The sequence below is a fragment of the Pipistrellus kuhlii genome, unplaced genomic scaffold, assembly GCF_014108245.1.
Source record: "Pipistrellus kuhlii isolate mPipKuh1 unplaced genomic scaffold, mPipKuh1.p scaffold_m20_p_14, whole genome shotgun sequence".
Taxonomy (NCBI): Eukaryota; Metazoa; Chordata; class Mammalia; order Chiroptera; family Vespertilionidae; genus Pipistrellus; species Pipistrellus kuhlii.
In genome coordinates this window covers 1,085,289-1,112,939 of record NW_023425449.1, presented here as the reverse complement: position 1 = coordinate 1,112,939, position 27,651 = coordinate 1,085,289, and the positions used below count along the sequence as shown (strand labels likewise).

General features: G+C 69.7%; 1 protein-coding gene across 1 annotated transcript; it reads right to left on the bottom strand.

Annotated features, from left to right (window-relative positions):
* Positions 1-27,651, bottom strand: KCNK9 (potassium two pore domain channel subfamily K member 9). The gene is made up of 2 exons (XM_036437518.2): positions 26,215-27,651; positions 1-1,532 (listed from the first exon to the last, which is right to left on the bottom strand). The coding sequence occupies exons 1-2, from the start codon at positions 26,867-26,869 to the stop codon at positions 679-681; spliced, it is 1,509 nt and encodes a 502-aa protein (XP_036293411.2). The 5' UTR covers positions 26,870-27,651; the 3' UTR covers positions 1-678.

Sequence of the window (27,651 nt, the reverse complement as noted above, 5' to 3'; positions counted from 1 at the left end):
GGCACACACACAGGCACACACGCACACACAGGCACACGCACGCACACGCACAGCCACCCGCCCCCGGGGGGGAAGAGTGGCGCCCTGGCGGACGCCCTAAGGTGGGCGCCGAGGCTGTGGTGGGTGCAGCTCTGGGCCGGGCACCCTCCGCTCGGTCTCGTGGTCTCGGTGTCACCGTCCTGGGTGGGCCGCCCGCGGGGGCCGCCGGGGGATGTAAGGCATATGCTGCTGGTCAGGAGGCGGGGGAAGCCCATGCTCATGCTCAGATGCTGTTTCAGAGGAGGACTGGGCAGCTCCATCCGGCTGGAAGGGGCGGGGGCGGGGAAGGAAACCGAGACGGAAGGAAGGACAGGACGTATGACGATGACAGTATGACTCCGGCCGAGAACAGCTAATAAATAAGGACCAGGGGGCCCGGCCTGTGCGGCTCAGGGGCCGGGAGGTCACGGTGCGATCCCCGGTCAGGGCACAGCCCGGGTGTGTCCCCAGGGGGGCGTGCAGGAGGCAGCCGGTCCATGATTCTCCTCATCACGGATCTCTCCATCTCTCGCTCTCCCCCTTCCTCTCCGACATCAACAGAAACAGAAGGTAACCCGGAGCAGGACGGGCGGGCGGGGCCGGTGGAATGTGACGGGCGCCGGGCGCCGGTTTCGGCCGCGGCCCGCCCCGCCCGCCCCCCTAGACGGACCTCCGCCGGCGCATGAGCCGGTGCACGTCCGTGAGGCTGTGCGGCCCCGGCGACACGGAGCTGGTGGGCGACGGGAAGAAGCTGTTGCGCAGCGTGCTGGGCGAGATCTCCTCGATGCGGTAGGACACGGAGTGGAAGTACTGCGGGCCCAGCTGGCCGCCCAGGCCCAGCGAGTTCTGGTGGCCGGCGGCGGGGCGGCCGCCCGCCCGGCCCGGAGGCCGGTAGCAGGAGCAGGAGCACACGGACTGCAGGTCCCCGTCCGCCTTGCCGCCCCGCGCCCGGCCCCGCGGCGCCTCCCCGGGCAGGCGCAGCGCCAGGCTGTTCCGGGCGCCGGCCAGGGAGGCCCGCTCCTCGGCGTCCCGCCGCTCGTCCTCGCTGTTCATGGTGAGGAAGCGCAGCACCACCAGGTTGAGGAAGGCGCCGATGACCGTGAGCCCCACCAGGATGTACATGAAGCTGAAGGCCACGTAGAGCGGCTTGCGCTGCAGCGCGCCCTTGGTCTGCAGCGCCACGTAGTCGCCGAAGCCGATGGTGGTGAGCGTGATGAAGCAGTAGTAGTAGGCGTGGAAGAAGCTCCAGTCCTCGCACTGCGAGAAGGCGGCCGCGCCGATGCACAGCGTGCCCATGCAGGAGAAGAAGCCCACGGTCACCATGTTCTCCATGGACACGTCCGTGTGCCGCATACCGCAGCACTTCTTGATGCGCTTCAGCAGGTACCGCACGAAGGTGTTCATGCGCTCGCCCAGGCTCTGGAACATGACCAGCGTCAGCGGGATGCCCAGCACCGCGTAGAACATGCAGAAGGCCTTGCCGGCATCCGTGCCGGGGGCCGCGTGCCCGTAACCTGCCGGGGGGGGAGAGAGCACAGGGAGAGCCGGTGACTGGAGGGCCCGTGAGGTTGGATGGCGGGGAGGGGGGGCGGGCTTGGGGGTGTTTCAATGGGGAGGGGCCGGGGAGTGTCCTTGGGAGGGGGTGGGACACCCCCATCATGGGCGGGTTCAGGGCGAGGGTTAGAGGAGAGAGACAACCAATGCAGACGGGTAGGGGGCACCTGGGTGGTTTCCTTGGGGTGAGTTTGGAGTCTGCCCAGATCCCGAAGGGAGGGGAGAGGGGTCGGAGGAATCGGTGGAGAGCTGTCAGCTGAAGCCTGGGGGGGGGGGGGGGGGGGGGTGATGGGGGGGGGTGATTTGCGGCATTTCCGTTGGGAGAGGAAGAAGAGTGTGGAAGCCCCTTCATGGTTCTTCTTAGAGCAACACGAAGTTTAAAAAAATAAAGACAGCCCATTCACTGCAAAGAACACTGCCAAGGTTCAAGGCCGACGAAAAAGACCAGCGCGCCCTCTCTGGGCCAGCGCGCCCTCTCTGGGCCAGGGCGCCCTCTCTGGGCCAGCGCGCCCTCTCTGGGCCAGCGCGGATGGTGCGCCAGGCTCAGGGCTCACACCTGCCGCCCGCCTCTGCTTTGTTTAGGGAGGTCGGCACGGACCCATAGGACCCGCCCGATCTGAAGGACAGAGAGGAGCGCAGATAAATAAACAAGCGCCGCCTCAGACCGCTGCGGGCAATCGGGGAAGGCATCGCAGAAGGGAAACAGACCAAGACCAGAAGGGAAGGACCCGCGTGTACAGATCCAAGAAGCCGCGTGAACCCCACGCAGGATAAATACGAGGAAAGCCACACGTCCGAGTGAGACTGCCGGAAACCAAGGAGAGACGATCTTGAAAGCAGCCAGAGAGAAACAAGGGGTCCCTCACAGGGGCACGGCTGGTGGAGTGCTTACTTCCCATCACAAACAGCGGAGGCCGGCAAACAGTGGAATCGCACCTTTAAGAGCTTTTTGGAAAAGGCTGTTAACCCAGAATTGTCTACGCAGAGAAAATAGCCTTTAAGAAGGAAAGCCACATATATTTTCAGAGTAAGGAACATTTGCTAATAGCCGATCTGCATGGCGTGACTTCCAAAGGAAGTTATGTCTGTGCCACTGTGGCTCAGTGGATGGAGCGTCCGCCTGCGGACTGAAGGGTCCCAGGTTCGATTCCTGTCAGGGGCACAGGCCTGGGTTGCAGGCTCAAGCCCCAGTGTGGGGTGTGCAGGAGGGAGACATCATTGGTGTTTCTATCTCCCTCCCCCTTCCTCTCTGAAATCAATAAAAATATATTTAAAAAATAAAGGGAGGAAGTTCTGCCTGGAAGGAAGCGATGCAGACGGAGACGGCGGCTCGGGAGGGGATGAAGCACCTCGGCACACACACGGGTGCGTATGTACCCCCGTGCGGGGTGGGAGCCCGCCGCCCGGCCACGGGGCCCGCCGCCCGGCCACGGGGCCCGCCGCCCCGCCACGGAGCCCGCCGCCCCGCCACGGGGCCCGCCGCCCCGCCACGGGGCCCGCCGCCCGGCCACGGGGCCCGCCGCCCGGCCACGGGGCCCGCCGCCCGGCCACAAAGCCCACCGGCCCGCCACGGAGCCCGCCACCCCGCCACGGGGCCCGCCGCCCGGCCACGGGGCCCGCCGCCCGGCCACGGGGCCCGCCGGCCCGCCACGGGGCCCGCCGCCCCGCCACGGGGCCCGCCGCCCCGCCACGGGGCCCGCCGCCCGGCCACGGGGCCCGCCGCCCCGCCACGGGGCCCGCCGCCCCGCCACGGGGCCCGCCGCCCGGCCACGGGGCCCGCCGCCCGGCCACGGGGCCCGCCGCCCGGCCACGGGGCCCGCCGCCCCGCCACGGAGCCCGCCGCCCCGCCACGGAGCCCACTGGCCCGCACACCGCCCCGCCAGGAGCCCGCCGCCCGTCCACGGGGCCCGCCGGCCCACCTGCCGCCCCGCCAGGAGCCCGCCGCCCAGCCACGGGGCCCGCCGCCCCGCCACGGAGCCCGCCGCCCCGCCAGGAGCCCGCCGCCCGGCCACAGAGCCCGCCGCCCCGCCACGGGGCCCGCCGCCCGTCCACGGGGCCCGCCTGTGCGGCTGCCACAGAAGGCAGGGCGGATGCGGGGAGTGTGCACGGTGGTAACGTCAGTTGGCGGCCCCTGTGGGTTGTGTGCCCTGGCGGAAGCCGATCTGGCCTTTTCTGGCTCAAACACCGCACCCCAGAGTCTGGGCCTCTCTGCACCCCCCTGCTGTCAGCACCGGCCAACAGGCAGCCCCCCGGGGACAGTGCGCACCTGGGTAGCCTGCAGGTCACATGGTCCCCGGGCTCCCGGTGCGGAGCATCCAGTGGGCAGCACGGGGAGGCCGGAGCCGGGAGGCGCTGAGGGTCCCGGGACCCGTGTCTGAGTTTCTGAAGAGCCGGTGCAGGCACTGCGCCCACGGAGGTGCCGGGTCCTGCAAATACCCGCCTGTCCCGCTGCTCGTCCCCTCTGCTCACGGGACCCGCCGAGAGGGCGCCACGAGCCTCCGCACATCCCACACCCACCCGGCTCCTGCCCGGCCCCAGGCAGCCGGGCCCTCCCGCAGAGCCGGGCGCTCGGAGCAGGGGAACGAGGCGGGTGGAGCGGAGTAGCACAGGGCGTGGAGGCACCAGGCACGCACACAGCTCCGTCCGCTGCCTCTGGCCGCCCGGGGCCTGAGAGGGCCAGGCCCCTCCTGAGCTGCCCGAAGCCCCTCCGCGTCAATCCCCGCCGAGAATTCCCATGGGCTGCTGCACACTCGGACAAGGCCGGCCCTGGCATCCGGCCCCAGGTCTGAGTCCCGAGTCCCACAGGGACCTTGTCTGGTCCGTCCCCCTCCCCAGGCTTCCCTGTCTTCTCCTGCCAATTCCACTGCAGCCCCGGCTCCCGGCTCCAGGTTCCCCGCTCCCGGCTCCCCGGCTCCCCACTCCGGCTCCCTGCTCCCGGCTCCCCGGCTCCCCACTCGGGCTCCCAGCTCCCCAGCTCCCGGCTCCCCACTCCCCACTCCCAGCTCTGGCTCCCCGCTCCCCGGCTCCCAGCTCCCAGCTCTGCAAGTGGGAGCAGCTGGCAGGCCGGTGCCAGGTGTGGGTGGTAGGCCTGGCTCCTCCCGCCCACAGCTGCGGGGCAGAGGAGGGGGCAGGGGGGACCAGCCTGCCTGCCCGGCCGGAGCTGGCACTGGGCCTCTGGGCTTCGGCACATTTGCTGCCGGAAGAGAATGAAATATTTATGAAGCGCAGGCGAGCACTCGGTGCTGTAGGAGTTCAATGGGCACAAATCGCATTAGGAATGACTCAGGGCAGCACGGGGGCGGGCGAGAGGACGAGAGCCGTCCGGGCCCCCGGCTTCCTGGCGGCTCCCACTCCGGCCGGGTCAGCGCTGGCCCAGCCTGCCCCACCTGCCCCCGGAGGAGGGAGGCCGAGGAGGGAGGCCACCGAGGGCTTTGGGGAGCCCGCCGCTGGCCGTTACCAGTTCCCAGCCCACAGCCACTCCACAGGTCTCGGACTCTCCCCCAGGCTCCCCGCAGCTCCGTGCTGTTGCTGGTCCTGGGGTTCGCCCCCTCTCACCCTTCCCTCCCTCCGCTCCCCCTGCCACACCGGGCCCCGTTCAGGTTTCCGGAGGAGCTACACACGATTAAGACTCAGGCGTGGCTCAGTGGCTGAGCACTGCCCTAGGAACCAGGAGGTCACAGTCTGATTCCCAGTCAGGGCACAGGCCTGGGCTGTGGGCTCAGTCCCCAGTAGGGGGCGTGCAGGAGGCAGCCGGTCCATGATGCTCTCTCATCACTGACGTTGCTCTCTCCCTCTCGCTTCCTCTCTGACAGCAATAAAAATCCACGTTTTCTTTTTAAAAAAGAGAGTCAGGTGAAGGTGTGGCTTTCCTGCATTCGCTCTGTCATCTGAAACAACTGCCCTGGCCAGCCCCCCCCCCCCACCCTCACCACAGGACCCCGGAGCTCAGCCCCGGGATCCGGCTTCCATCACCCCTGTGGGCTCTGACTGGGTGCCAGCCCCGCCCTGAGCCAATGGGCTGTGGCTTTCCTGCGGGCGCTGGAGGGCCCAGCCCCGGGGTCACTCAGCGCCTTGGGAGGTGCGGCCCCGAGGAGAGCGCCCTGAGGTGGGGACCGGCCCCGCCCGGCCTGAGCCCAGCCCTCAGCCCCCGCGTTCCGGACGGCCCCCCACCAGAGCCTCTGGCTTCCGCCAGTGTTTTGATTGCGACTGATGACGGCTCCGCAGGCCCCACGCCTCGCTGTGCCGGCGGAGAAGGAGCAGCCGCGTGTGTGGGTGACAAAGCACTCACAGCGCAGACACCCCGCACGCCCCGGGGTCCCTCCCGGGAGCCGCGGCCTGTCCGCGGAGGTGGGGCCGGCAGGTGAGGGGAGTGGGCTGCGGCCGGGCGGAGGCCGTGGGGGCCAGGGCCCTGATTTCGGAGAGAAGCCCGAAGACGGGGTTTGGAGTGTGGGATCTAATTGGTGTCTAATTACACATTCCTACATGTGGCACGGGGCACTCAAAACAAGACAAAGCAGCCATCTGTCTGTCTGCAGCAGAGGCATCCCAACATGGCAGGGGGGAGGGGGAGCAGGAGGGGCTGGGGGAGGAAGGGGGCAGCAGAGAGGGGCTCAGCGAGCCATATGCCGGGCTCCCCACCACCCAGCCCCCTTCCCCTCCTCCCACCCCCCCGTCACTGAGCCCACAACGGTTCCATTTCACAGATGCACAAATCGAGGCGACAGAGGTGACATGGCCCGTGGGCCGCCTCCCCCGGCAGCAGAGGTCCACCTGCCCCGACAGGACGGAGGAGGGCCACGCCCGGGGAGCAGGGTCTTCTGGGTAGACTGAGGCCCCTTCCCACAACCCCCGAGGGGAACGCCTCCCCATCTCGCAGGAGAGAAAACACTGAGGCTGCAGCCCTCGGCCCTGCCTGCAGCCGCCTGAGGGTGTGGATCTGAGCGTGGAGCGGGCAGGGGCAAGGGCTGGGGAGGAGCCTGGCCCAGGGCCTCCCAGCTGAGCTCTGAGCAGCAGGTGTTGGTGGGGGGCAGCCCGTTTCCATCTCTCAGGGCTGCCGGCTGCTGGGACTCTCATGAGGCACCCACGGGGTCAGCTCTCCCTGAGAGACAGCCAGCAGGCGCTGGGCACCCAGACACACCCCTCCAGCCCCCCCCCCCACCCCCGATCCGAGGCTGGAGACAGCAGCGTGGAGCGTGCCCGGGGAAACCCTCCGCCCACAGGTGAACTCGCTGGGGCTGGGGCCGAGGCTCACGTGCGGCCAATGAGAGTTTAATGGGCAGAAACGACGGTTCCAGCCACAGCCTGCAGGGCCCACGGGCCTGCACTGGAGTCCGTCTGGGACGGGAGGTGCAAGGGCGCCCTCTGGCGGGAGCTCGGAGGACTGCGGGCCCACCAGGCCTGCCGCACCCGCCCACAGCCCAGGCTCCCCCGGGACCCATCAAACCAGGGGGGTGTCCTTCACCCTCTCGGTGGTGGAAAGTCTCCCCCAGAAGTTACCGTCCACTACAGCAGCACCAGCCAAATACCAGCAGGTACCACAGGACGGCGGTGGTGGTGGCGGGACCGCCAACAGTCCCAGAGGGCGAGGAGCTACAACGGGGGTGCCCCGAGTCCCTCCCTCAGGGAGGGGGACCGCCTTTGGGAGGTGCGCGGTGTTCCCCCCCGGGGCCTGGATGAGAAACGGGCGGACTGTGGTCTTCCTGGGCCCTGGCGGAGACTGTCTGGGCCCCGGCTCTGTCCCTGCTGCCCGCCCACCCGCCCGGGGACGCCCCCCGGAGGGCGGACAGCCAGCCTCTCCGATGGAGCCACGGAGGCCAGGCCTCAGAGGACACGTTCACAGCCCACCTTCCTGTCTCTGAAAATACATTGAAACAAGAAAAGAGTGGCCCTGACCGGTCTGGCTCAGAGGATGGAGCGTCGGCCTGCGGACTGAAGGGTCCCGGGTTCGATTCCGGTCACGGGCATGGACCTTGGTTGCGGGCTCATCCCCAGTGGGGGGGCGTGCAGGATGCAGCTGGTCGATGTTTCTCTCATGGATGTTTCTAACTCTCTCTCCCTCTCCCTTCCTCTCTGTGAAAAATCAATAACGTGTATTTAAAAGGAAGAGTGGACGAGCCGACCACTGCACCTGGGACCTCCCTCCGGGCCCTCGGCTGTCCCAGGGGCTCGGGTTCAATCCCCAGCTCAGCCTCTGCCTGCCGCCTGCCTCTGGTGCTCCTGGTGAGCAGAGGGGCTGCCTCTGACGGGAGCGGGGGTCACCGAACCCAGTGTTCCCGAGGGCAGGAGCCGTGCAGGAGCGGAGGCCGATGGCGCGTTACCTCCTCTGCCCTCTGCGCCGGGAGGTGCGGCCTGAGGAGCTCTCAGAGGGAGGGCCGGTGTGGTGATCGCCAGTTCCCGGCCAGCGACATGCCCAACACTGCTGGCCGCTGCCGCTGCCGGCCGCCAGGCAATGGCGAGCTCGGGGCTCCGGCGGGCCCTCCCTCAGCCCCAGGCGGAGCCCTCGGCCGCAGGGCCCGGCGCTGGCTCCGTCCCGCCTCTCTCCTGCGTGGGATCAGGACCTGGGCGGCTGGGGTGGCAGAGCCGCGGTCACTGGCGCCTGCGCATGAGGACCGTTTGCTGAGTCCCCCGAGGGCCGTCCGGGCCCCCTTCTCCCCCCCCCCCACCCCACCCCCACCCCACGCACAGGCCTCCGTCCTCAATGCCTATTGATGTGGAGGGGAGGGCACAGCGCGGGCTGCGGGCCCTGCCCACCCCGCTGGCCCAGGTCCGTGGCATGAGCCGGTGAGGAGCAAGGGCAGAAGCCACCAGCCTGTCGGCCTCCGATCCTGTGGGTTTCCCTCGGGCCGGCGGCCAGCAGCGCTCCGTAGCCTTCCTCTGGGAGCCGGCGCGCCTGCCGCGGCCGGGCAGGCGGTGTGTCAGCACCACTCTCCGCACGTCCTTCACCTGACTCTCCTACCTCTCCACGCCGTTTGCCCCGGGTCACATGGAGGCCCCCCTCGCCCCCTGACCTAGTCCTCCTTGTCCCCCCTGCAGGGGACCCTCCTCCCCGTTCCAGGCGTCTTCTGGGCCCACCGAGACCTGACATTTCCGGGGCGGCTGAGCCCCCCGCCCCCCCAATGTGAGCCCCTGGGGCAGGGCCACCCGGCCCCTCCTGACCCCAACACCCACTCCAGGAAACACCTCGCCCACACACTCACACGGACCAGCATGGCCGTGCACACGGCACTGTGCCAGCGGCAGGAGCTCCCTCCTGAGAACTCGCCCCGCACGGCCACGGCCTCGCCGGCCCCCATCCCCACGCCCGCGCCTCGGAGCAGGAGGGGCCGTGTCACCCCAGCTCCTCCGAGGGGCGTGGAGGCCCGGAGTGGGCAGGTCTCCCAGGACGGGCGGGTGGGCGGGTAGATTGATGGATGGATAGACAAATGGATGAGCAGACTGATGTTTAGGTGAATCAATGGTTAAATCAACAATGGATGAGGAGATGAGGGGATGGATGGATGGATGCATGCATGAATAAGGGGATGGATGGGTGGGTGGATAGATGGGTGGAGGATGGATGGATGGAGGAATGGATGCATGCATACATGGATAAGGGGATGGAGGGAAGGATGGATGGATGGATGGATGGATGGATAAGAGGATGGATGGATGGGTGGATGGATGGATAAGAGGATGGATGGATGGGTGGATGGATGGATAAGAGGATGGATGGACGGATGGATGGATGGATGGATGGATAAGAGGATGGATGGATGGATGGATGGATGGATGGATGGATAAGAGGATGGATGGATGGGTGGGTGGATGGATGGATGGATAAGAGGATGGATGGATGGATGGATAAGAGGATGGATGGATGGATGGATGGATAAGGGATGAGTGGTTGGAGAAGGCGGGTTGGTTGGACATGGGCTGGTGAGTGGGAAGGTGGACCTCTGGGCAATGGCAGAGCTGGAAGCACCATTCTGGTAAGTCAGGATCGGAGGCCCCTGCTTACACACACACACACACACACACACACACACACACACACGCCTGCGCTCAGACCGCCTGGAACATGCTGACAGTGACAAGTGACGGGCTGGCTGCAGGCCCCTGTGGCCTCGGTTGTCAGGAGTCTGACGGTCCATCTCCCGAGAACGCGCCCCCCCCCCCCAATCCCCGCACAGCCCTCGCCGGGTCCGGGAGCAGAGCAGGCCGCCACCTCTGGTAATCACGAGGAGCAAACACAACACAACACAACAAAACAAAGCACAACAGAAGCCTCCTTCCCGGCGCCTTCCCAAAATAGCCTCTCGCCGCCCAGACACGCTGGCTGGCTCCCTCAGCAAACCTGACCCGGCGGATTTTCTGGAACCCGGAGCCCGGGGCTGGGGGTGCAGGGGCGGGAGAGGATGAGGGGGCGGGGTCACCTCAGGGGGAGGCAGGGAGCTGACAGGTGCCCGCAAAGAGGGTGCCGTCACCCCCTCCTCAGCTGAGTAAACTGAGGCCCAGCGAGGGGACGTCCGGGCTTGGGCCCCACAGCCTGCTCCTTCCACACCCCTGTCGTCCTCCCAGGCCTCTGCTCCCCCGAGTGGGAGCGGAGAAGGCAGACGGGGTGGCCAGCCCCGAGCAGTCAGGGAAGACTTCCTGGAGGAGGCAGGTTCCTAAGCGGATCCCACCTCTGGCCGGTGAGAGGCAGGGCACCAGCGCCACCGTGAGGCCTGGGGACATTCCCGGAGCCTCGGGGCCTCAGCTTCCTCGTCTGTGTAATGGGAACAAGAACGCTAGGGGAACCCGGGGGGTCAGACAGGCTGATCAACACAGAGGCGAGGGAGGGGCCACAGGCAGCCTCGACGGCACTGAGCCGAGGCTCAGGCAGGGACACTCGGTGCCACCTCCCCCTGGCACAGCCCGGGGTTCAGTGAGCCAGGGCTGGGGCAGACACTGACCCCGGGCAGGTGAACGAACCAGCTGGGGCCAGACCTGAGCCGAGGGCAGCTGCCGGCTCCTCCCGCCCGGACGGGCCTCTGAGGCTCCGGAGGAAACCAGAAGCAGCCCTGAGCGGGAGCAGCCCTGAGCGGGAACAGCCCTGCCAGGGGGAGGGCGGGGGGAGGCCGGGGCCCTGAGCGGGAGCAGCCCTGAGCGGGAACAGCCCTGCCAGGGGGAGGGCGGGGGGAGGCCGGGGCCCTGAGCGGGAGCAGCCCTGCCGGGAGGGGGGGAGACCGGGGCCCTGAGCGGGAGCAGCCCTGCCCGGAGTGGGGGAGGCCGGGGCCCTGAGCGGGAGCAGCCCTGAGCGGGGAGCAGCCCTGCCCGGGGGAGGCCGGGGCCCTGAGCGGGAGCAGCCCTGCCCGGGGGAGGCCGGGGCCCTGAGCGGGAGCAGCCCTGCCCGGGGGAGGCCGGGGCCCTGAGCGGGAGCAGCCCTGCCCGGGGGAGGGAGGGGGGAGGCCTGGGCCCTGAGCGGGAGCAGCCCTGAGCGGGGAGCAGCCCTGCCCGGGGGAGGCCGGGGCCCTGAGCGGGAGCAGCCCTGAGCGGGGAGCAGCCCTGCCTGGGGGAGGCCGGGGCCCTGAGCGGGAGCAGCCCTGCCCGGGGGGGGGGGGGGGGGGGGGCCCTGAGCGGCAGGAGGACAGGGGGTGGGCTGTGTGGCCTCGGGCAGGCTGCTGAGCCTCTCTGAGTAGAACCTCTCCTGGGCCTGACCAGGACCCACAAGGGAAAGGCACTGAGGCGGGACGGCTGGGGACGCAGAGGGGGCGCGGCCGGAGCCATGGGACTGCCCCAGGCGCTGTGCCGGGGTCCAGGCCGCTGCCAGGACGCCCCAGGGAGAGGGGTGCACCCTCTCGCCCTGCCTGAGCTTCTGCAGCCGCCCCCAACCCCCCGGCTAACACCCCACACCTGAGAGAGGAGGCCTGGAGGAGGAGAGGGAGGGGGAGGGGGGGGAGGGGGAGGGGAGGGGGAGGGGGAGGGGAGGGGGAGGGAGGGGAGAGGGGAGAGGGAGGGAAGGGGAGGGAGGGGAGGGGGAGGGGAGGGGGAGGGGAGGGGAGGGGGAGGGGAGGGGAGGGGGAGGGGAGGGGGAGAGGGGAAGGGCAGGGGAGGGGGCCGAGAGCACAGCCCCGCCCGCAGGTGCCGGTGCCGCACAGGCCCCACCAGGAGCCCACGTGCAGGAGGCCTGTGTCTGCGCGGAGGGGTGGCCCTGCCCTGCGGGGTGCGGGCCTCCCGCTGCCCCGTCACAGAAGCCCCCGCGCCAGGCTGGGGGTGCAGCGCCCGGGGGGGGGGGACAGGGGGCTGGCGGCACGGGCTGCGGCCTCCTACCGGGGTTAGTTGAGTGGAGGCCTGGGCTGTCCCAAGTCAAGGTCGTGGCAGGAAGCACAAGTCCACTCGGGCGCGTCTCTGAAGACAGAGCGAGAGGCAAGGGGAGGCTGAGGGCACCAGCTGGCCAGGGAGCCCCGCGGAGCAGGGGCGGGGCCTGCGGGCCTGGGGGGCAGCACGGGGGGGGGCGGGGGCAGGGTGCAGGCCCAGGTCGGGGTGCAGCCACCCAAGCGTGACGCTGGGACGGGAGGGCAGAGGCCTGTCTCCGGTGGCCAGACCGTCCCTCCAGCCCAGGGGCTCCCGCCTTCCTGACGCGGCCCTTTCACACAGCTCCTCCCGGGTGCTGACCCCAACCACAAAGTCACTCCCGTTGCTGCTGCACACCGGTGCCCTTGCTGCTGTTATAAATCGTAATGTAAGTGTCTGTGTTTTCCGATGGTCTTAGGCGACCCCTGTGAAAGGGACATTCAAACCACAGGTTGAGAACTGCTGCTCTCCAGCCCCCAATAGTTGGAAACTCAGGGACGCTGGCGGGGACAGCCCCAGACCTCAGCCACGCGGCCACACAGACTCCCTCCGGCCAGCAGCCCGGCCTGCTCCCCAGCCCTGCAGGGGCTCCGAGGGGCCGATGGCGCCGTGGCCATGACCACGGGGGGGGGGGGGGGCCACGGGTCTCGGGAGGCGCTCCCGGGAGGGCGTGTGCGCCCTGAGGCGGGGGCGGAGCCTCTGGAGTTCCCAGACAGGAAGGTGCTGGGACCCACAGCAGCCACGGGGTGGAGGCCCAGCTGCCCGGGGCCTGGCCCAGGGTCCCCACGAGTCAGGCAGCACAAGCCCGGCTCCTGGCTCCCGGCTCTGGCTTAGGAATGAGGCCCTGACCTCATTGCCCCCAGGGGGCGCCCAAGAGCTGAGCCTGAACAGCCAGCCCATCCCCACTCCAGCCCTCCCTGGGGAGCCGCCCGCCCTGCTGCCCTGCTGCCCTGGCACCCACCTGGCAGCAGCCCGCTGGCCGCTGGGCGGGAGGGGGACTCGGCACCCGGAGGTGCTCAGGAGCGGCCACCGTGGCGCTGGGCGGGCCCTGCAGCACCGGCCCCGCCGCCCGCACTCATGGCCGCTGTCCGCTCCCCGGGGGCCGGCTCGTGGCCTCTGCCAGGCCCGGCCTTCTCCCTCTCGCCCGCCCTACTGCGGGGAGGGCAGGAGGTGGGCAGGGGAGGCCCGGTGCCCCCCACCCGCTCAGTGACTGGTCTCACCACAGCCCCAACCCTCACCCGGACTGCTTCCTCCTGGCACCCCACCCGCCAGCACCTTAGGCTCAAGAGGGACCCGCAGCCCTCAGACCAGGCAGGACAGAGACGTGGGCTCAGTCCCCATCCTCTCTGGGCCTCGAAACGTGCCTCCCAACCGCTCCCCGAGGCAGCCAGAAACACACCTGAACCCCCACGGAGCTCAGCAATGCCCACGGCGCCCACGGCCCTCATCCCGGACACTGGGCACACTGCACCCGAGGCCAGGCTGGCACAGGGCAGGCAGCACGGGTCACCTCCCGACTCTCCACATCACTGAGCCACGGGCAGTGAGGCCACGGGCAGCGAGGCCACGGCAGCGAGGCCACGGGCAGCGAGGCCACGGCAGCGAGGCCACGGGCAGCGAGGCCAGCGAGGCCACGGGCAGCGAGGCCACGGGCAGCGAGGCCACGGGCAGTGAGGCCAGCGAGGCCACGGGCAGCGAGGCCACGGGCAGCGAGGCCACGGGCAGTGAGGCCACGGCAGCGAGGCCACGGCAGCGAGGCCACGGGCAACGAGGCCACGGGCAGTGAGACCAGAGAGGCCACGGGCAGCGAGGCCACAGGCAGTGAGACCAGAGAGGCCACGGGCAGTGAGGCCACGGGCAACGAGGCCACGGGCAGTGAGACCAGAGAGGCCACGGGCAACGAGGCCACGGGCAGTGAGACCAGAGAGGCCACGGGCAGTGAGGCCACGGGCAGCGAGGCCACGGGCAGCGAGGCCACGGGCAACGAGGCCAGCGAGGCCATGGGCAGCGAGGCCACGGGCAGCGAGGCCAGCGAGGCCACGGGCAGTGAGACCAGAGAGGCCACGGGCAGCGAGGCCACGGCAGTGAGGCCACGGGCAGTGAGACCAGAGAGGCCACGGGCAGCGAGGCCACAGGCAGTGAGGCCACGGGCAGCGAGGCCACGGCAGTGAGGCCACGGGCAGTGAGACCAGAGAGGCCACGGGCAGCGAGGCCACGGGCAGTGAGGCCACGGGCAGTGAGACCAGAGAGGCCACGGGCAGTGGGGCCACGGGCAGCGAGGCCACGGGCAGTGAGACCAGAGAGGCCACGGGCAGTGAGGCCACGGCAGTGAGGCCACGGCAGCAAGGCCATGGGCAGTGAGGCCAGCGAGGCCACGGGCAGTGAGGCCACGGACAGTGAGGCCATGGGCAGTGAGGCCACAGAGCCCCGACTTCTCCACAGGACCCGGCACCCACTTCTCCTGCTTTCTCCTCTTTAGGGAGCGCTGGGCCAGCCATCAGTGCCACCCGCACCCCGCTTTCCCTCCTCAGTGTCGGCTGTCCAGAGCCCCCAGACCTGCCACGTTCCTCGGGTTTCGGGACTCTGACCCACCACGGTGACCACCATTTCTGTGACAATGACCCCAATACTCGCTCTCCTCCCTGAACAGCAATCCCCAGGGCAATGGGCCGAGCGGAGGGCCCCTCCCAGAACAGGGAATGGGGGGGCGGGGCGGGGCGGGGCGGGGTGGGTCCAGGCTCTCGGACCCGGACCGGCCACTACGGGGCAGAGGGCCGCCCGGGCCAGCCCCAGGCGCCCGTCCAGCGAGGACGCTGGGAGCGCCTTCGGCCTCAGAAGCTGGACTTGGCCTGGGGGCTGGGGGCTGGGACCCGCCAGCTCCAGGGCGTCACCCCCTCCGCAGGGCCTTCCCGGCTCAGCCGGGCCAGGCCGGCACTCCCTTTGCCCAAAGGAAGGAGAGTCCGGAACCTTCCGTGGTGCCCAGGCGGTGGGCAAATCCCGCCTCGAGGGGGGGCCCTGGCAGCCTGAGCAGGCGGCCCGGACGCTCCCTGCAGAGGGCGGAGGCTGTGCTCAGGCCCCGCACGGGGACCGCGTCCCTGCGGCAGTGCAGGGGCTCGGGGTGGCCCCTGGCAGGCCCGGGGGGTGGGGGGGGGGCCCAGACAGCAGCTCGGGCCGGAGCCCGGGCAGGCCTGGGGCCTGGGTGTGGAGGACGGCCCGCCTCCCGCTGCCGCCAGCACCTTGTTTCGAGCGTTTGCTTTTCAGAAAGACCTGGAGAACCTTCCAGAACAATGATGCACAGCACCCGGGGAGGCCGTTCCACTCGCTCCAGGTTCCGCAAACACCCTCCGGGGCCTGCGCCCGGCAGCCTGACACCTGGCCCGGAGCCGGGCCTAAGGGGGGTGGGGGGCTCCGGGGAGGGGAGGGGGGGCAGCCTGACACCTGGCCCGGAGCCAGGCCTAAGGGGGGTGGGGGGTTCCGGGGAGGGAAGGGGGGGCAGCCTGACACCTGGCCCGGAGCCGGGCCTAAGGGGGGTGGGGGGTCCCGGGGAGGGGAGGGGGGGCAGCCTGACACCTGGCCCGGAGCCGGGCCTACAGGGGATTGGGGGGGGGGGCCTGGGGGGGGGGGGGTTCCGGGGAGGGGAGGGGAGGGGAGGAGGGCAGCCCGGGTAGCAGGTGCTGAGCTGGGGGCTTGGGCACAGGACACAGGACTCAGGTGACGTCTGCGGGGAGCCGGGGCCTGTGGCCGGGAGCCGGGGCCTGTGGCCGGGGAGCCGGGGCCTGTGGCCGGGGAGCCGGGGCCTGTGGCCGGGAGCCGGGGCCTGTGGCCGGGAGCCGGGGCCTGTGGCCGGGAGCCGGGGAGCCGGGGCCTGTGGCCGGGAGCCGGGGCCTGTGGCCGGGAGCCGGGGAGCCAGGGCCTGTGGCCGGGAGCCGGGGCCTGTGGCCGGGAGCCGGGGCCTGTGGCCGGGAGCCGGGGAGCCGGGGCCTGTGGCCGGGAGCCGGGGCCTGTGGCCGGGAGCCGGGGCCTGTGGCCGGGGAGCCGGGGCCTGTGGCGGGGAGCCGGGGCCTGTGGCCGGGTTGCAGGCCGCTGGGAGCCGGCCGTGAGGCGATGGAATGACGGCCTGGGCAGCGGGTGCACATCATCAGGGGCCTGGGGCTCCCTGGCAAACAGGCGAGGGGCGAGGGGCGAGGGGCGGGGGTGGGGGTGGGGGGTGAGGGGTGGGGGGTGAGGGGCGAGGGGCGGGGGTGGGGGTGGGGGATGAGGGGTGGGGGGCGGGGGTGGGGTGGGGGGGTGAGGGGCGAGGGCGGGGGTGGGGGTGGGGGATGAGGGGCGAGGGGCGAGGGGCGAGGGGCGGGGGGTGAGGGGTAAGGGGCGGGGGGTGAGGGGTGGGGGGTGAGGGGCGAGGGGCGGGGGTGGGGGTGGGGGGTGAGGGGCGAGGGCGGGGGTGGGGGTGGGGTGAGGGGTGGGGGGCGGGGGCGGGGGGCGGGGGGCGGGGCGGGGGGGGGTGCTGCGTGAGCAGGGGCCGGCCAGCCCTTCACAAACAAAGCTCACCCAGAGGAGCCGAGCGGAGCGGCTCGGCTCCGTGAGCCCAAGCGCTGGCTGGGGAGGCGGCCGGGAGCGGGGAGGGGGAGGGGGCCATGGGCCGGGCATGGATCCCCAACCACAGCCGGCCACGCCCCCTGATGGAAGGAGAGGGAACTGCGGAGTGCGGAGGAACCCCTTAACTAGGGGACTCCTTCAACCGCACTGGTCGTGGGCGCCCACACGTGGTCTTTTGTGGAAGAGCCACACTCAGGGGCCGAAGGCCGCATGTGGCTCCTTGGCTGCGGTCTGCTGCCCCCGGCCCTGGAGGCCCCAGGTCAGCCGCACTCCGGCCGCCCCACCAGGGCTCCCGACACCGCCCGTTCCTGGCGAGCCCTGAGGGAGCTGCGCTCCCACACCCTGGTGACCGCGGCCAGCACCGGCGGCTGCTTTCCGTCCCCCTCCCACGGAGCAAGCGCCGGCAGACGCCCACGGCCGCGGCCACCCTGAGGGTGAGGCCCGCGACCGTCCCAGGACAGCCTGACGGTGAGGCCCGACCGTCCCAGGACAGCCTGACGGTGAGGCCCGACCGTCCCAGGACAGCCTGACGGTGAGGCCCGACCGTCCCAGGACAGCCTGAGGGTGAGGCCCTCGACCGTCCCAGCACAGCCTGACGGTGAGGCCCACGACCGTCCCAGGACAGCCTGAGGGTGAGGCCCGCGACCGTCCCAGGACAGCCTGACGGTGAGGCCTGTGACCGTCCCAGCACAGCCTGACCAGAGCGGGCATCGCCCTCACCGCCATGACCTCTGTACACGCCGTCTCAGCGCCTCCCTGAGGAGGAGGCAGGAACACGCTAAAGAATGACCCACGCTGAGGAGAGGAGGGAGGCAGAGCTGACATCGGGGGAAGCACTTAGGGCCACTCGTAGCAGACACGACCGAGCAGCCTGTTCTGTGTGAGCGAGAGGACTCCACCGAGAGGGGGTGACTCGCAGGGGCCCGTGGGCATCGGCCACCGAGCCTCACGCTCCTGAGACCGGATCGGCCCGCCCTGCAGGGGGAAATGGCAGACTGGGACCGAGCAGAGAGACCACGGGCCTCCCTCCGCAGCCAGGCAGGAAGCGTGTCCTGCTCGGGTCGTAGAAAAGCAGGGCCGGGCGTGCAGAGCCGGGAGGCACACGGAGGGAGGCGACCTCAGGTGAGGAAGACGGGGTGGGGCGGTGGGAGAAGGGGGTTAGGAGGATGCAGGACAGCAGCGGACTGAACGGAGAACAAGCCCGTTAAAGGCACAGACGTCACTAAAGCATGATCACCTGCATGTGTGTGCATGCTTCGCCAGCCGTGTGCGGGGTGACTTAGCCAGTGGTCACCTGTGTTCTACCCTTGAAAGGGACTCGGGGAACGTGGTGAACGAGCTGGATGGAGCGGATCTGCGTAGGGCTTTGTGCACGTTTATGTATATACTCTACCTCGGCAGCACCGCCTGCTGCCTGCTGAAAAGCCGGATGAAGAAAGAGGTTTAAAAGAAGCACAGTAACTTCATACACCCCCAAACGTGTTGAAGGAGGCGGGTCACCACAGTCTACAAATGGGGACACCAAGGTAGGCAGATTCTGCCTTGCAAAAGACAGGAAACGGGCAATAGCCACCGTTTCAAAGCGACAGCAGAAGGCCTCTCTTCACCACCCGGGGGGGGGGGGGGAGGAAGAAGAAAAGGGAGGGATGGCCAGCATGCCACCGCTGGCCCTTCTGCACCCATGGCAGACATGACCAATCAATCACACACAGCACTCTTCGGCGTCACCATGGCAAGCATGACCAATCAATCCCCGCTCCGCATTTCAGCGGCCACGGCCAACTGGCTGGACCAGACTGACCGGGTGAAACCGCTCCGTCGCTGGAGCGAGACCAAGACCACGGGCTCCGGTTCTCCAGGCTCTGCGCTGTCTACAGCTGCACCCACTGGTCCCACGGAGGCGCCGTGTCTGAGGTCAGGCACCAGCCTCCCAACCCTGACTGCTGAGACAGCGTGCTGAGAGAGGGAGAGCATCGCAAACGTTCCCAACGTGCTGAGAGCTGCTCACGTTAAAAACAAACACACAAAAACCACGTTAAAAACAAACACACAAAAACCACGTTAAAAACAAACACACAAAAACCAGGGTGGCCCAGTGGCTGAGCGTTGACCTATGAACCAGGAGGTCACAGCTCAGTTCCTGGTCACAGGCCCGGGTTGCAGGCTCCATCCCAAGTGGGGCGTGCAGGAGGCAGCAGATCCATGGTTCCCTCTCATCGTGGATGTTTCTCTCTCTCTCTCCCCCTCCCTTCCTCTCTGAAACCAATAAAAATATGCTTATAAAAAACCAGCAACATCTGTACACACGGAAGTTCAACAAAGGAGTTCAGCGATCTGTTCTTGGCAAGAGGAGGGAGGGATTCTTTAAAATCACGACGCATCCCGGGATTGTTACTAAAGGATGTCCATTCGGTAGATGTACAGCTGTCAGAGCACGTCTCCCCGTGGCCGCAGACACACTGGGTGCCGTCTGTGTCCACACAGAGAGAAAGGGGTTCTGCGGTGGAGGGAACAGCACCCAGACTCCTGGGGCCCTACACTACCTGTGTCCACTCCCTCCTCCCCTGGAACGGCCGGCCCGCGTGCCGGGCTCCCTGGCCGCTCGGGGTGGGCAGACACAGTCCGGCCAATGAGATGCGAGCGGAGCCGCGAGGGGCTGCCCGGGAGCTCCCGGAGGAGCAGGCTCAGCGGCCCGGCTCTGCTCGCTGCTCCTCCCTCTGCTGCCGGGAAGGATGCGGAGGCGATGCCGGAGGCTCAGCAGCCACTTCGGCACCGTGAGGCGGCGTCCTGCGGACGGAGCCGGGCTGAGCCTGCGTCTCCGGGGGGACTGGGAGCCGCGGTCGGCCCCGCGGCGGCCCCGGATTCCCACCGAGGAGACCGGCTGCTGGCCGGGCCGCTGTTAACGGGTTCTCGGCGGCAGGCGCCGGGCAGTCCGAGCAGAGCGCTCCGAGGAGCTGGGGGACGGGCACGCGTGGGCAGCGGGTGTGAGGGAAGCGCCGCCTTCGGCTGTGGCCGTGGGCGCCGAGCCGTGTGGACTTCTGTCCCCTCTTCCCCGTCCTTCCCGCCTCTGCTCCCGCGTCCCCGTCCAGCGATGGATCCACACACACTGGCCTCTGCTCCCGCGTCCCCGTCCAGCGATGGATCCACACACACTGGCCTCTGCTCCCGCGTCCCCGTCCAGCGATGGATCCACACACACTGGCCTCTGCTCCCGGGTCCCCGTCCAGCGATGGATCCACACACACTGGCCTCTGCTCCCGCGTCCCCGTCCAGCGATGGATCCACACACACTGGCCTCTGCTCCCGCGTCCCCGTCCAGCGATGGATCCACACACACAGGCCTCTGCTCCCGGGTCCCCCCGTCCAGCGATGGATCCACACACACTGGCCTCTGCTCCCGCGTCCCCGTCCAGCGATGGATCCACACACACTGGCCTCTGCTCCCGCGTCCCCGTCCAGCGATGGATCCACACACACTGGCCTCTGCTCCCGGGTCCCCCGTCCAGCGATGGATCCACACACACTGGCCTCTGCTCCCGCGTCCCCGTCCAGCGATGGATCCACACACACTGGCCTCTGCTCCCGCGTCCCCCCGTCCAGCGATGGATCCACACACACTGGCCTCTGCTCCGGTCCCCTGCGCCTGAGCGCGGACCCCAGTGGGCGTTGGACGATGTGCCAGCCGCCAGGTTCCTCCCACTCGGGGGCCTCTACCCCAGACACGCATCCGCCCCAGAGGACTGGCATCAGGATGGACTCGCCAACGTTCCCTGCAGCACCTCGACTGGGGGGAGGCCGGCAGCCCAGCCGTCACTGCCCACAGAGCCTGAGACACGGAACTCGACGCGGGCACAGCTGTGGGCAGAGAGCTTCCTGCCCCGGGAGGCCCGCAGCCCGGTGGGCACCACGCGCCCCAGACTCCGCGCCCCCAGCACCATCTCCCAGAGCCTCTGCTTTTGGGGAGCCATGGGTCACCCCCGTTCTCCCAGCTCACTGAGCTTGTCCTGCCCACAGGAGCAAGCTTAACCTGCCCCCCTGAGCCGCTGCCCCCAATCCACTGAGCCAACTGGCCAGCATCACCGCCCCAGCAGCTGCCCAGGCACCGCGGGGCCTGGCAGAGCCAGGACCAAGGACCCTGGGCGGAGCAGGCTGTGCTCAGCCTGGGAACCGGCTTCCCCTGGGGGCCCAGGTCTGCTCACCAAGCCCCCCGCCGGGCCCCGTGCTCACAGCGCTCCTGCGTGTGCTCCTCCCGGCTTCACTTTCCCATCAGCCACCAGCCCTCTCCCTGCGCCCCCACACCTGCTTCTGTTTTGTGCCCAGGCCCTGCCCGGGAGCCAGTGCACTGAGCACTCGGGACGCAGCGAGGGGGCTGCCCAGAGGGGGGCGCCAGCCCTCACAGGGGGACAGACGGAGCCCGGGCGGGCTCCTCCTGCAGGGCCAGGCCGTCAGGGGGCACACCCATAGACCAGCACCCCAGGGGGAGGCACCAGGCTCCCAGAGCAGAGGACGATGGGAAGGAACGCGGGGCCTGGGCCATCTCCAACCTCCAGGACATGCTCCCGAGAGAAGGCGCCCCTCCACGCCGCCCCTGGTCCCGGGACTTAACGGGAACTTCCCCACAGACGTTCCTATGGGATAGCAGAAGGCAGCCCCACAGCCTTCAGTGACACCAGGCCCGGCCCGGCAGGCCCGGGAGGGGGGGGTCACTGTGCAGGGGGAGACCCCACCGCACTCCCCCTCCAGAATTCCTGTGCCGGAGCCCTCCGCCTGTGCCCTGGCCCGGGGAGCCTCGGAGGACAGGTCCCAGGGTGCCACCTGCACCCCTCCCAGCACCTGCACCCCTCCAGGCCCCCGTGTCTGCACCTGCGCCCCTCCAGGCCCCCGTGTCTGCACCCACCCCTCCAGGCCCCCGTGTCTGCACCCACCCCTCCAGGCCCCCGTGTCTGCACCCACCCCTCCAGGCCCCCGTGTCTGCACCCACCCCTCCAGGCCCCCGTGTCTGCACCCACCCCTCCAGGCCCCTGTGTCTGCACCTGCGCCCCTCCCAGCACCTGCGCCCCTCCAGGCCCCCGTGTCTGCACCTGCACCCCTCCCAGCACCTGCACCCCTCCAGGCCCCCGTGTCTGCACCTGCACCCCTCCCAGCACCTGCACCCCTCCAGGCCCCCGTGTCTGCACCTGCGCCCCTCCCAGCACCTGTGCCTGCACCTGCGCCCCTCCCGGCAGGAGTGTGGGGAGGAGCTGAAGCTGCTGAATGGGGGATGAATGAGCCTGGGAGCGCAGGGCCCAGGGTGCCCGGCAGAGAGAGGGGTGAGCGGTGGTGGGTGCCTGCGATGGGGAAGGTGGGTGTGAGCTGTGAGATTAAAATGGCGTTCAAGGCCCGCTGCCTGTTTGGCACCTCAGTCTCACCAGCTGTAAAGTGGGGCAGCACCCCTCCAGGCCCAGGCAAAGCGAGTGCCAGGGTGTGGGGTGTGCCACCCGGCAGATGCCGGGAGATGGGACCCAGTCTGCTCTCCACAACGCTGGGAATGGGGGCCAGGGCCCAGGGGAAGCCAGGGAGGCTGGAGGCAGGCCCACCCTGCAGGCCGCAGGGAGGGGCTCACGGCTCAGCTGATCTGCTCCGCACGCTGGACAACACCAGCCAGCGCTTGGGTTTCCACTTCCCTCCCAAAGGCCAGGCCTTATCTTGTCATCTAGACGGTCCCCAGAGCAAAGCGCAGGCCAGGCCGCGGCCAGGGAGGCGCACACGCGCTGGGAGAGCCGCGCCGAGGCCCGGGACGCGGGGAGAGCCTCACCCAGCGCTGTCCGGGCTGCGTGCGGACCAGATAAGGGAGGCATCTGGGAAGCCCGGGTTCGGCAGGTGCAGCACTGCGTCTGGAGACAACGGGCCCTCGGCCTCGTCTCAGAGGTGCCCACCCCAGCCAGGCCTGCCCCGGCGATCCCCGCGGCTCCTGCAGCAGCACCGCCCCCCCCCCCCCCCCCCCCCCCCCCCCCCCCGGCCAGCTGGGCCCAGCGGACCTGGGACTCACACCCGGATGTCAGTCTCCCCTCTCACGCCCCTGCCCTCCCAGGGCAGGTTGTAACTCGCCCTCCTGGCCCCGCCAGGCGAAACCTGAGTTTTAAGCAGGTTTCTTCTCCCGTGAGCCTGAGGGGGTCACCACTTCGGCCCCTGCTAGACTGGAAAAGGGGGTGTGGTGGAGGCCCCGCCCTGCTGTCAGGAGCGGCCGCTGGTGGTGGAACCCCATTCTGGCCTCAAGCGCCTCCTGCAGGGAAGTGACAAGTGAGCCAGGGTCCCCAGTGCACCCAGACCACAGCCACAGAGGGATTCAAGCCCGGCAGCCAGCAGTCCAAGTCCACCACCTCCCTCACCTCTACCTCCACCATCACCATCACCACCTCTGCCATCACCACCACCTCCCTCACCTCTATCTCCACCATCACCATCACCATCACCAACTCTGCCTCCATCACCACCATCACCATCACCACCTCTGCCATCACCACCACCTCCCTCACCTCTACCTCCACCATCACCATCACCACCTCTGCCATCACCACCACCTCCCTCACCTCTATCTCCACCATAACCATCACCCTCTGCCTCCATCACCACCACCTCCCTCACCTCTACCTCTACCTTCTCCTCCACCACTATCACCATCACCATCACCAACTCTGCCTCCATCACCATCACCACCTCTGCCTCCATCACCACCACCTCCCTCACCTCTACCTCCACCTTCTCCTCCACCACCATCACCATCCTCGCCTACCTCCACCATCACCATCACCTTTACCTCCACCATCACCATCACCACCTACGACTCCATCACCACCACCATCACCGCCTCTGCCCCCATTACCATCACCATCACCACCACTTCCATCACTATCACCAGCATCATCACCACCTCTACCTCCATCACCTCCATCACCATCACCTCCACCTCCACCAACAGCCTGGGGGTGGGGAGAGCTTCCCAACCGTCCTGCCGATCAGACAAGCACGGCAGGCTTTCCATCGGTGTCTCGGTGGAGCGTCCCCCAGGTCTAGGCTCCCCACGAACAGAATCACAGCAGGACCTCGGGGACGTGGACACCAGTGGCACCGACATCGAAGCAGCCGAGGCAGGCAGTAGCGGGGCTGGGCTTGTGGCAGAGCCGAAGCCGCCTTCGGGCCCTGGAACCCTGAGCGCCCTCCTTAGGCTGTGCCTGGAGCTCCCTCAGACTCAGCGTCTGTCCCTCCAAAGCCTTTCTCGAAGGCGCGGCCGCAGACCCGAGGCGAAGTGGTCATTATCAACGTGTTTAAGATCCATTTCCCAGAGCAAGCCATTAGCGGCCTGTGAGAGGCGGCTCCTTAGCGGAGGCGCGCCCGGGCCCTGCCCACCTCAGTGAGAGCAGTGAGTGGGAGCTCACGCCCCACGCCCCGGCTGGAGGGACCTGATCACAGGCCCCTGTTGGACAGGAGACAGGCCTGGGAGCCGGCGTGGGGCTGGGTTTTGTTCTGGGCCTGGAACACCTTCATTTGCATTTATATTAAAAAAAGAAGAAGAAGAAGAAAACAAACAGAATTAACTAGAAAGGTGCTCTGTTTCCTGTAAGTTCCAGGGCTCCACCCACCAGCTTCCTGGGGCAGAGCGCAGGACAGCAGGCCCAGGCAGGAGCCGGTGCCCACCTACTAAGCGCTCCCCTCGCTGGTGGCTGCAGGCACCAGGGCTCCCCCTGCCCTTCAGAATCAGCCTGGCAGGTGGCCACTGTGCAATGCCCCTCCCTCCTACGGGTGGGGAAACTGAGGCTGGGAGCTGGGAAGCGCCCTGAGCGGCTGGACTCGGGCTCCACGCTCAGCGTCTCCCCGGCCCAGGGGAGCTGAGCGAGGATGGTCTTTCCCTCCAGGCCCCGAGGCTTACCCCGACCTTCCTCCCCAGGAAAGCAGCTGGCCCTCAGTAACCGCCAGAGAGGGATCCGCGCTGTGCCAGGCGCCCTGGGGCACACCCACAGCCCCGGCTGCGATAACACGGCGCTGGGCCACCCTCTCCCGATGGTTTCTCTTCCCAGCCGTCACCGTGGGAAGCACAGGCCCAGAACGACCCGTCAGAATCAATAAACACGCCCCGAGCAACACGGATCTCACAGTTTCCTTTTCTCAGGCAAACCAACATCTCCAGGTTCGATTTCAACTCCAACCCTCTCCCGAGTGGCGTGTCCAGAGAGCGGCCAGACGGCCCTGTCCTGGGTGGGGAGCACTAAAGACCGGGAGAGGGGGCCTCCCGCCCGGAGGTCAGTTTAGGGGCGCCCGTCCTGCCCTCTGCCTCCAGCTCACAGGCCCTGACCCCCAGGGCCTTGCCTGCGCCTGTGTGCTCCGGCCGCAGCTCACAGTGGAAGTTTACAGACAGAAAGGACCGTCATGGCAGCGCCCGGCTGGCCCGGCCGGCAGGAGAGCACACCGCGGGCGGGGAAGGCTCTCCTGGGCTCTGGCTCCAGCCAGAGGGGTGGCGGGCGGACGCGGAGCAGAGCTGGATATGGAGATGACAGAAGGACAGCTTCCTTCCAACACCATGAGATGCTGCGGCCATGAATTAAACATTTCTGACAAGATGACTGAAAAGTGTTTGCAGCCGAGCCGGGAAGGCAGGCCGAGCCGGGACTTCCTGTTGCATATGGCACGGCGAGCAGCCCCGCCAGCACACAGCGCTCCCCGGACGGCAAACGCCGAGGGGACAGCAGAGGGGGGTGGGCCTCCTCCCGGTGCGGGACGGACAGGGCTGGAGGGGGCCGGGAAAGAGACCCCAGGCCAGCACGGGGCCCTGGCAGGGCGAGGAGAGGGTGTGTGCGGAGGGCAGGGTGCAGGCTGGGGCATGCCGGTCAGACGCCACCTCCTTCTGCCGGGCGGGCACCCACCAACCTGGGAGGAAGGGATCTGCCTGAGCTCCCTCCCAAAGGTCCCCCTCAAAGTGGAGCGTCTGCAAGTTCACCAAGCCCGGGCATCTGCGTGCTGCCGGCACCCGACAGAGAATGCGGGGAGCACAGCGCCTGGTGGGGGCCAGGGGAGCCTCCGGGGCCTACCAGAGGGCTCCCCCAGGCTGGGGCCAACTTCTCTGGTTTGCAGGCAACACGCAGGCTGGTCCTGCCCGCGGCCCTGGGCTGGGCTGGCCAGGACCGTCTCCCCGGGCGCCTCCTTGTTCCCAGCACCGTTCACCGGCTGCCGGCCCCTCGCCAACCACCGGACACAAACTCTCTCCCCCCAGGCCTGGCACACCCGCTGCAGGGCTCAGAAAAGGGGTGCCCGCAGGGAGGAGGCTGGCTGGCGGGGGTCAGCGCCTCCCACGCCCGGAGGGCCGGCCGGCCGGCCACCTGAGTCTCTCCACAGGCGGATGGCAGCCAGGCCGCCCTCCCAACTCGGAGCGGTAGTAAGTGTGAGGCCGGGGCGGTGGGTGTCTGCGGGTTATTCTTAGCCTCCACTCGCCTCCCGGCGCGGCGCCTCCGCCCCCCGGAGCCCGCACACTCCGGGCTCACACGCTCGCTGCGCGGGGAGAGCCCAGCCGGGTCCTCCGGGAACCGGGCGCCGAGAGGAAGGGGCTCGGAGGGAGGCGGGAGGAGCCGGCCCGGGCTCCGCACACCCAGCCCCGCGCCGCCGCGCGCCGCCGCCTCCCGGCTCCTCCCGGCTCCTCCCCGGCTGCTGCTCCCGGCCCCTCCGGGCGGCGCGGGCTGGGTGTGGGGAGCCGGGCGCCGGCCTTACCGATGGTGGTGATGACCGTGATGGCAAAGTAGAAGGAGCCGGCGAAGCGCCACTGCACGCCGGCGCGGTGCGGCTCGGCCTGCAGGATGACCTGCTCCAGCTGCCGGTAGTCCTCGCCGCTCATGTTGTACTTGCCCCGCAGGCGCGCCTCCTCCGCCCGGAGTTTCTCCTCCTCGCGCATCTCGTGGTCCGACTCCAGCGCGTCGAAGACGGCGGCGCCCACCAGCAGGTAGGTGAAGGTGCAGGCGATGAGGGCCAGGGTCCGCACGTTCTGCCTCTTCATGGCCGCCAGCAGGGCGCCGGCGCGGGGGGCATGTCCCGCAGCCTCGCCGCCGCCGCGCGCGTCCCTCTGCAGCGCCCGGCCGCCGCCTCCGCCGCCGCCGCCTCCGAGTCCAAGTTGTAAGCGGCGGCGGCGGCCGCAGCAGCGGCGGCGGCGGCGGCGGGGAGGCGGGGGGCGGGGAGGCCGGGGGCGCCCCCCTCCGCCGGGGCCGCCGGGGCCACCGCCGCGGGGCGGCCGGCGGGGCAGGGGCGCGGGCGCGGGCGCGAAGGCGGCCAGGCACAGGAGGCTGCTGGAGCGCCGCGGCCAGGCGCCCGGGAGCCCCGACACCCCGCGCCAGAGCCGGCCCAGGCAGCCCGCCCCGCCGCGCAGGGCCATGCACCGCGGCGCCCCCGGGCACGGCGCGGCCGCCGCCCCCCGCGCCCCGCGCCCGCAGGGGGAGCAGGGGCGGGGGCGGGGCGCTGGCCGGCGGGCGGCCTCCGGGGCCCGCGCCCCTCGGGGTCCGGCTGCCGGGCGGCGGCGCCCCGCTAGGAGCCCGCGGGTTGGCGCGCGCCCGGCGGGACCTGCTTCCCCGGGTTCGGCTGCTCGGCCCCCCCGGGGGGTGCGGGAAAGTTTGCGAAGCGCCGGCGTCTCCGGAGGCCCCGCGGGCGGGGAGGGGCCGGGCAGGTGCAGCGGCGGGCGGGGCGGCCCCGGGCCCGCGGGTCCGAGCGCCGGGGCCCCGGGCGCGCAGGGGCGGCGGGGCGCTGCGGGCGGCGGCCGGTCCAAGTTCGCGGCCTCAGCCCCCGGGGCGCGGGAGCGGGGCGCGGCCTCCGGGCGGCTCGGCGCGCGGCGCGGCGGCCTCGGGGGCGGCCGGGAGGCGGCGCGGCGGCGGCGGGCGACCGGCCCGCGTCTCCGAGGGCGGCGGGCGCGGCGGCGGCGGCGGCGGGAGGGGCCCCGCGGGCCTCGCGGGGCTGCGGGGCGGGCGCGGGCGCATCAGCCGCGCCGGGGTCCGGGCCCTCCGGCGTCCGGGGTCTGGGAGGCGGCGGCGGCGCGGATCTGCCCGGGGCGCTGCGTGCGTGAGCGCCGCAGGGAGCCGAGTGTGTGCGTGTGTGTGTGTGTGTGTGTGTGTGTGTGTGTGTGTCTGTGTGTGTGTGTGTGTGCGCGCGCGCGCGTGGCAACCC

Coding starts and splice junctions, on each gene's coding strand:
- KCNK9 (XM_036437518.2), bottom strand. CDS start 26,869: ATGGCCCTGCGCGGCGGGGCGGGCTGCCTGGGCCGGCTCTGGCGCGGG. Junction 1,533..26,214: donor CACGGTCATCACCACCATCG/GTAAGGCCGGCG, acceptor CCCCCCCGGCAG/GTTACGGGCACGCGGCCCCC.